This window comes from Otolemur garnettii, unplaced genomic scaffold, assembly GCF_000181295.1.
Source record: "Otolemur garnettii isolate 467f Iridium unplaced genomic scaffold, OtoGar3 scaffold00087, whole genome shotgun sequence".
Lineage (NCBI taxonomy): Eukaryota > Metazoa > Chordata > Mammalia > Primates > Galagidae > Otolemur > Otolemur garnettii.
This window is the reverse complement of record NW_003852482.1, coordinates 4,601,083-4,608,985: the sequence shown is the minus strand read 5'-3', so window position 1 is coordinate 4,608,985 and position 7,903 is coordinate 4,601,083. Positions and strand designations below refer to the sequence as shown.

General features: G+C 56.2%; 1 protein-coding gene across 1 annotated transcript in view; it reads left to right on the top strand.

Moving 5' to 3' along the window:
* Nucleotides 1-7,221, top strand: part of GFI1B (growth factor independent 1B transcriptional repressor) — an 11,000-nt gene extending 3,779 nt beyond the window's left edge. Inside the window, exons 2-7 of the mRNA XM_003794870.2 lie at nt 2,781-2,900; nt 3,311-3,448; nt 3,882-4,153; nt 4,705-4,842; nt 6,367-6,532; nt 7,043-7,221. Coding sequence (XP_003794918.1) covers nt 2,801-2,900; nt 3,311-3,448; nt 3,882-4,153; nt 4,705-4,842; nt 6,367-6,532; nt 7,043-7,221 — 993 coding nt within the window. The 5' untranslated portion in view covers nt 2,781-2,800. The remainder of the gene's footprint in view (nt 1-2,780; nt 2,901-3,310; nt 3,449-3,881; nt 4,154-4,704; nt 4,843-6,366; nt 6,533-7,042) is intronic.
* Nucleotides 7,222-7,903: the final 682 nt, after the last annotated feature.

The following is a 7,903-nucleotide window of genomic DNA, read 5'->3' as shown; positions in this document are numbered from 1 at the left end:
AAAAAAAAAAAAAAAAAAAAAAAAAAAGAAGAGAGCGTAGGGGGGACTCTGCTTGGGCCATGCAGTGGGAGAGGGGTAAGGAGCTGGGAGGTTTTGCAGACCCCACTGGCAAGCATTTCCTGGTGTTCTGTCGCAGGGTATTAGTACAAAGCTTTGCTTCTTGTTGATTTCTTCTTAAAATATGTGTGAAAAAAGTGGATCACTGTTTATAGGCAGACCGTGGCCCTGTGCTCAGAGCCCCCCCCCCCAAAGTACATTGGGAACCCAGCCCCCTCAGCCCTCCCCTGGCCCATGGGGGGTTCCCTCCCCTCCACCTAGGGTCTGGCCTCCCCAGGGGGTTTCCTGAGGTGAAGAAGAGTTAGAAGAGGGAAGGAAGGGGGTGTGGGGTGCTCTGGGGGGGCAGGAGGAGGAAGACGTGTCCCTGAGAGATAAGGCCGTGGGCTGCCCAGCAGCCCCCAGCCTGAGCCTTTGTTCAGAAAGCCAAGAATCTGACAGCAGGAAGGGACCTAGAGGCCTTCAAGCCCCGCCCCTGGGCCTGGGCTGGTGCTGTCCGCTGAGTGCACCTGCTGTGGGTGGGCACTGCTTGCTCTACTGAAACTCCTCCTCTAGTGGGCAGAGACACCACCCTACTGGGCCCAGGCACCTCAACAAGCACCTTTCCTACTGCTCAGGAGACATAAGGGTCTTTTCTTGATCCCAGCACTCTCATAATCCCCTTTAGCCTCACAGTAAGAAGGCGCTAGGCCTAAGCATGTCCCCCAGGTGGAGCTGGTAGAGCCCAAAGTCCTGATGCCTCAGTGGGGCTCTGGGCCATGGGCTAGGCAGCCCTGGGCACTGTTGGGGTCTGTCTTCTAGCTGGGCTGGGTCATCCCTTTGGTAAATGTGAGTCCCAGGCCCTTGCCTTGAAGGCAGAGCTCCAAGCTGCCTTTTCTAATCTCTCACCTCCCAGCCTGCTCCTGGACCAGGGCCTTATCACCCAGTCCTCATGGCTGTTCAGAGAAGCCGTGATACTTTTCCCGCCTTCTCTAGGTCCTATCGCCCCTGCAGGGTGGGTAGGGGTGGGACTCCTCCCAGATCACAGGAATGGGATTGGCCTTGACTGAATATTTCTTCTGAGCTTCTTCCTGGATACAACATAGCGGGTAGAAGGAGAGAGGACTCTAGGAAGAGACTGTCTCCCAGGAGCCCTCAGGAGAGCTCACAGGCTGGGTGCAAAGGTGTGAACCATTCTAGGGCCAAGAGAAGCTCTCTGCCCCACAGGGCTTTGCAGGGGAAGCCAGGGGTCCTGGGGTGGTCAGATGGCCCAGCTCTGCCACTCCCCCACCCCTCTGACTAGGGATTCAGGGGACAGCCCAGTGGTCAGCTCCAGGAGTCTATGGACATTTGCAAAACTTCAGACCTCCAGGTACAATGCAGTAGGGGGTCCTCTGGGCCTTGGGCCCCTCTTTCTGGAGACCAGACTGTAGGTGCAGTTCTGTGGCTGTGGCCACTCCCAGCTGGCAGGATGTGTGGATCTGCAGTCAAGGTTTTCCCCTACCTGCTGCTCCCTGCCAGGCCTCCCGTGATAGGCACTGGGTACATATGATGCTTCCGTCAGCACCACAAGCCTGGAGATTCCACCTTAGAGAAGAAGAGATAGACTCAGTGAGGGTAAGTGCCTGCCCAGACTGCACAGCAGGCAAGCTGAGGTTCTAGCCTGTGAGCTGCGGATTCTAAAACCTAAGCTCGGCTCAGCGCCTGTGGCTCAAGCAGCTAAGGTGCCAGCCACATACACCTGAGCTGGCCAGTTCGAATCCAGCCCGGGCCCTTGCTAAACAACAATGAGGACTGCAACCAAAAAATAGCTAGATGCTGTGGCAGACTCCTGTAGTCCCAGCTACTTGGGAGGCGGAGGCAGGAGAATTGCTTGAGCCCAGGAGTTGGAGGTTGCTGTGAGCTGTGATGCCACAGCACTCTACCCAGGGCAACAGCTTGAGGCTCTGTCTGAAAATAAATAAATAAATAAATAAAACCTAAGCTCAAACCACCTTCTGGTGAGTCCTCTGAAGGTGGATTCCACTGGGACTTGAATTCAGCTTTTCTAAATGTGGGGTCCACAGTGAGCCACCTGTGGGCACCCTGCCCCTGCCTTCTCTGCTCCAGCACACTCTGGGCATGCTGGTGGGAGCAGGTGGCCTCGTGGTTGTCTGGTGGGTACGTATGGCAGCTTCCTAGCAGGGCAGCAGAGCACTGGGTAGGATCTATAGTTTCCATAACAAAGTACCACAAATTAGGAAGCTCAAAAGCAACCAAAACATATTCTCTCAAAGTTCGGGGGTCCAGATGACCAAAATCAAAGGATTGGCTCTTTGATTTCAAAATCAAAATCAAAAACAGAGTTGGCTCCTTCTGGACACTGCAAGAGTCATTTCATGCCCCTGCCAGCGAGCCCCGGCACTTCTTGGCTCGTAGAAGCACTCTCCAGTCTCTCTGTCTTTTTTGTCACAGGATATTATCCTGGGTGTGTCTGTGTTTCTGTGTCCAAATTTCCCTCTTCTTATGAGGGCACTGGTCACATTGTATTGGCCTCTTCCCCAGTGTGACATCACCTGAGATTGATTCTATCTGCACGAAGATGCTATTTCCTCCAATAAGGTCATGTTCACAGGTTCTGGGTAGCTGCGAACTCTGGCGGGGGCATGAGTCAACCCAGTGCAGTTTGAGCTCAGGAGGAGGCTCTACAATGCAGAGGTGTGTTGTTCTCCTGCCTTCCTCATCTTCCCTCTGCTCTCCCCTCATAGGTGCGGGGTGCACACTGAGAATGCCGCGCTCCTTCCTGGTGAAGAGCAAGAAGGCCCACACCTACCACCAGCCCCGTGTGCAGGAGGATGGCCTGCTCTGGCCTCCTGTGCACACCCCTGGTGAGCGGGAGCCTGGGGGAGGCTCTCTGCTGCATGTGGGTTGGGGCAGAAACATTTCCCCGCAAGGGAGCCTCCTCTTCCAAGACTGGAAGCAGGGCTCAGTCTGGCTGGCTGAATGAATGTGTGAGTGAATGGCACTCACCTCTCCTGAGCTGTGGGGCGGTGAGTGTATGTGCTAAGTTACTGACTTGCAGGGCCTAACTAGAGGGCTGGGCTGCGGTTGGGGTGCTCAGAAAAACCCAGACTGGCCCAAGAGTTCTCAGGGTCTCTTCCTGGCCTCCCACTTCTCCCTACCCTCGGAAGAGCCCCTGGGTGTGAGTGGCCAGAGCAGCACAACGGGGGGACCCCTGCCTGCTCAGGGCTCCCTGAAAGTGGCAGCTTGTGACTCCAATGGTCTTGTCTCTCTGCAGAGGCCCGGGAGCAGGTCCTGAGCAGTGGCCTTCTCCTCAGCACCCTCTTCCCAAGCCAGGGCCTGGATTGGCCCAACCCCAAGCAGAAACCAAAGCTGGAGCAGGACCAGAGCTTGGCCAGGGCAGTTGCACCCCCAGGTACCCAGCCTGGGAGCCCAGCTGCTCCCAGCAAGCGCCAGGGGGCAGGAGGATGCATAGACATCTGCGGCAGAGCCGCTGAGGTCACAGAGCTTGGAAGGACTCACAAAGTCACCTGGATGCAATCTGGGCTCTCTGGCTTCTCCTTGGATCCTCCTGACTGGGATCTAATTCCTGGAGGAGGGTATCCATGTGGGAGCAGTGCGCAGGTCCTTGTGGTGGGTCAGGTGGGTTCTCTGGGGTGAGGGCAGGTGAGTTTCTGGGCTGGAAACCTGAAGAGCCACAGTGAACCACAGACTCCCCTGCAGTAAATATTTGGGGTCACATGCTGAAACCCACAGGGTCACTAAGGGGGTAGTGGGTGCTGGAGGGAGAGGGGAGTGGGTGGCCTGTTTTAAAATGAGTCACCATGCATGTATCCCCATCTCCACAGAGGGCCCTGTTGTGATGTCCCGAGCCCAGGATGGGGATTCGCCACTCTCCGACTCACCTCCGTTCTACAAGCCCAGCATCTCCTGGGACACCCTGACCTCGTCCTACAGCCACAGCTACCCACAAGCCCCCTCCACCATGCAGTCCGCCTTCCTAGAGCGCTCCGTCAGCCTGTACGGCAGCCCCCTGGTGCCCAGCGCTGAGCCCCCCTTGGACTTCAGCCTCCACTACTCCCCCAGCATGGAGGCGTATCATTGCATCAAGTGCAACAAGGTGGGCAGCGGGTGGCACACCCTGCCCGGAGCCCATGGCGGCTGCAGTCCCCAGGCTCCCTGGGGATGCACAGAGCAGGAGTGGGGGCTCCAGCACACGGTGGCTGCGGAGGGTCCCAGCCGGCTGTTCCCTGGGACCCTGCTGGGATCAAAGATTCAAATGTTCTTCCTCATTAGCAGGACTCAGTGCCCAGCATTTGCCATTCATGAGTCCTGGGAGGCAGATGAAGGACTAAGGTTCAAAAAGGTTAAGTCACTTCCCCAAGATGACACAGCAAGTAAATTCCAGAACCAGCATTCAAACCTGGCTCTGGCCAATGCCCAGATTAGTAACCACTAGGATATTCCCTCCTCTCATCTCTCACTATATAGACAGGAAACAGGAACAGAGAGGGCGCAGGGCCTCTCCAGGGTGCACAGTAAACAAGCTCCAGGAGCAGCATCCAGAGCTCTTCCTGTATGCCCATCCCTGGCTGGAGACGGGCATGTAGGGGGCTGTGGGCCTGCCTCCCTCCCTGCCTCTGAGGCCTCACACTCTGCTCCTCCCCCCAGGTGTTCTCCACCCCTCACGGGCTCGAGGTGCATGTGCGGCGTGCCCACAGTGGGACCCGGCCCTTTGCCTGTGACATCTGTGGCAAAACCTTCGGCCATGCCGTAAGCCTGGAGCAGCACACGCATGTCCACTCCCAGGTGGGCAGCTGGAGTACAGGGCCTCAGCCCCCACTCCTGCTCTGCGCATCCCCAGGGAGGCTGGGGACTGCAGCGGGTCTCTCTTGCTGCCCTTGTGGGTAACATGGATGGGGGGGATCCCCTACTACCTGCCTCCATAAAAGTCTGGGTCTCCAACACCTGCCCATAACACACTTCAGCCTCTGATAGACCGAGCTGGCTTCATATGCAATTGGAAGAGTATCTTGCTGTGGTGGACTTTGGGGGGCAGTGATATGTCTATGATGCTCAGAAGCGACCCTGCTCCCTGGGTGGCCAAGACAGATGTCTTCAACTTTGAGGCCCTTGGTTTTTGGAATCTTGGAGTTAGGTTTAAATATTCATCTCATCCTCCTAAGCCTCACCAAAGCAAGATTCCTTCTTAGGTATCCGTTCCAGGGAACACTACGGGGTCATTAGCCCTGGGTATCAATACAAGACTCAGGTGGGAAAGGCGGGAGAGCCTGAGCAGCAGAGCACTGCACCAGGGGCCGCTCAGCCTCACCTCCAGGCCTCCAGCCCTGTGAGGTCATCGCTTTTACTGCTTCAGAATACAGATGAGAAAGCTGAGTCCCAGGGAGCTCACATGACTTGCCTAAAGGCATGTGGGTATGAGGAGGCAAAAGCCAGAATTGAGCCTCGATGATTTGTAGACTTTTTAATTTATTTATCTATTTATTTTTTAGAGACAGAGTCTCATTTTGTCACCTTCGGTAGAGTGCTGTGGCATCACACAGCTCACAGCAACCTCCAGCTCCTGGGCTTAGGCGATTCTCTTGCCTCAGCCTCCCAAGCAGCTGGGACTACAAGCGCCTGCCACAATGCCCGGCTGACTTTTTGTTTTTTCTTTTTTTAAGTCAGAGTCTCACTTTGTTCACCTGAGTAGAGTGCTGTGGCGTCATAGCTCACAGCAACCTCGAACTCTTGGGTCAAGTGATCCTCTTGCCTCAGCTCCTGAGTAGCTGGGACTACAGGTGCCTGCCACAATGCCTGGCTATTTTTAGAGACGGGGTCTCACTCTTGCTCAGGTGGTCTGGAACTCCTGAGCTCAGGCAGTCCACTGCCTCGGCCTCCCCGAGTGCTGGGATTATAGTGTGAGCCTCCGCACTCGGCCCATTCTTAGACTCTTATCTAAACTACAGTGCAGCCCATAGCCACCCCTGCCTCCAGGAGCTCGCTCTGAGAGAGTGGTCCTGAAAGGTGAACCCCTGAAAAAACTCTCAGAGTAGTTGGTCCACCAGCTAGTCAGTAAACCTATACTGAGTCTTATTTTGAGTAGGTTAAGCACCAAATTTATAGAGAAAAATGCCACAGGAGGCCAGTGAGGTTCCAAGTCCCATCAAGAGGAAGGAATGTGAGGGAGGTCCCATCCTCGAGGCCGCCCCAACAGAGTGTCCTGTTCCTCAGGGGATCCCAGCCGGGTCCAGTCCTGCACCCAGCCTGGCAGTCCTGGGTGGCGAGGCCCCGCCTGCTCCTGACCCCCCGGGGCCTCGTTTCCTCCGGCAGGAGCGCAGCTTCCAGTGCCGCATGTGTGGCAAGTCCTTCAAGCGCTCGTCCACGCTGTCCACCCACCTGCTCATCCACTCAGACACACGGCCCTACCCCTGCCAGTTCTGCGGCAAGCGCTTCCACCAGAAGTCCGACATGAAGAAGCATACCTACATCCACACCGGTGAGGGGGCCCGACAGAGGAGGCTGCCCTAGTCTCCCCCACTTTCACTGAGACGTCCACAGGCCCCGAGAGAGGCTGGGGTGGGGTCTGGTCACAAAGTGGAAGTCACCCGTGATGGAGGGCATCTGTGTTACTTACAGGACTTAATGCATGAGAAGTGCTGGAAGGAGACAGCAAACGCCTCTGGGTGGGAGTGGGACTGGCAGGCACATGGCCGATGCGTTTGCTCATTCATTTATTCACTTGTTCACCTGCTGGTCCTTTCTCTCCTCGCTATTAACCAAGGGCTTCATTTGTGCCGGGCCCTATGCCAGGTTTGGGGACAGAGAGAGCCCCAGCCACGTACAATCCAGTGAGGGTAGGAGTCCGAGTCGGGTCTTTCTTTGTCCCTCTTTTCTGGTTATTTTCTAAGGTGGATATGGTAAAACATATGGAAGTTTTGGAGAGCAAATTCCAGGGGTGGAGGAGGACACCCTGACCCCGCCCTTGTTGTCTGTCCCTGCCTGGCAGGTGAGAAGCCGCACAAGTGTCAGGTGTGCGGGAAGGCCTTCAGCCAGAGCTCCAACCTCATCACCCACAGCCGCAAGCACACAGGCTTCAAGCCCTTCAGCTGTGAGCTGTGCGCCAAGGGCTTCCAGCGCAAGGTGGATCTGCGCCGGCACCGAGAGAGCCAGCACAATCTCAAGTGAGACTGTGCCGGCTCCCTACCTGCCTGGCTGGCCTGCCCTGAGGTCCTGTCACCTGGAGGCCAGCTCATGCACCCAGATCCCCAGCCTCCTAGAGGTGGCACCGGGCAGGAGGCTTCAAACTTGAGACTCATGAAATTGCTGTGTGACTTTGGCCAAGTCACTTTCCCTCTCTGGCTCAACATTTCTCCTGCCACAGAATGCAGGCGCTGGGCTGGATCTTCTGAGCTGAAGTTGCCTACAGCTCGGTGCCTTCCTCTAGCAGAGGGCAGAAAGAGAGAATGCCCGTGGGCAGACAGGGATGAGTGAATAGACCAGAGAGCTGGGACTCACAGAGAAACCCTCCCCTCTCTGTCCACCACTGGGCTGGGATCTGGTTACCTGGGATTTTTGTGGGCCTCTTTCTGGCTACAGCAGGACAGTCAGAGCTGCCTCCTGCCCAGCAGGAGGTGTGGCATCCCTCTGCTGCAGCCAGATGTGCTGGCTGACCCCCACCTCTGCCCAGCACTCAGCTGGCCACAGACACGCCAGTCCTATGATCCTGCCTTGGGGCTGGCAGTTACTGCTGTCAAATGCCTGTAAATTGCCGTAAATGACAATAAAGACACAGACTTGTTTACATGCAACTAGCATTATTAAATGCCTACTGGGCCCAGGGTACTGAGGGAAGTTGGGGAGCCTCAAA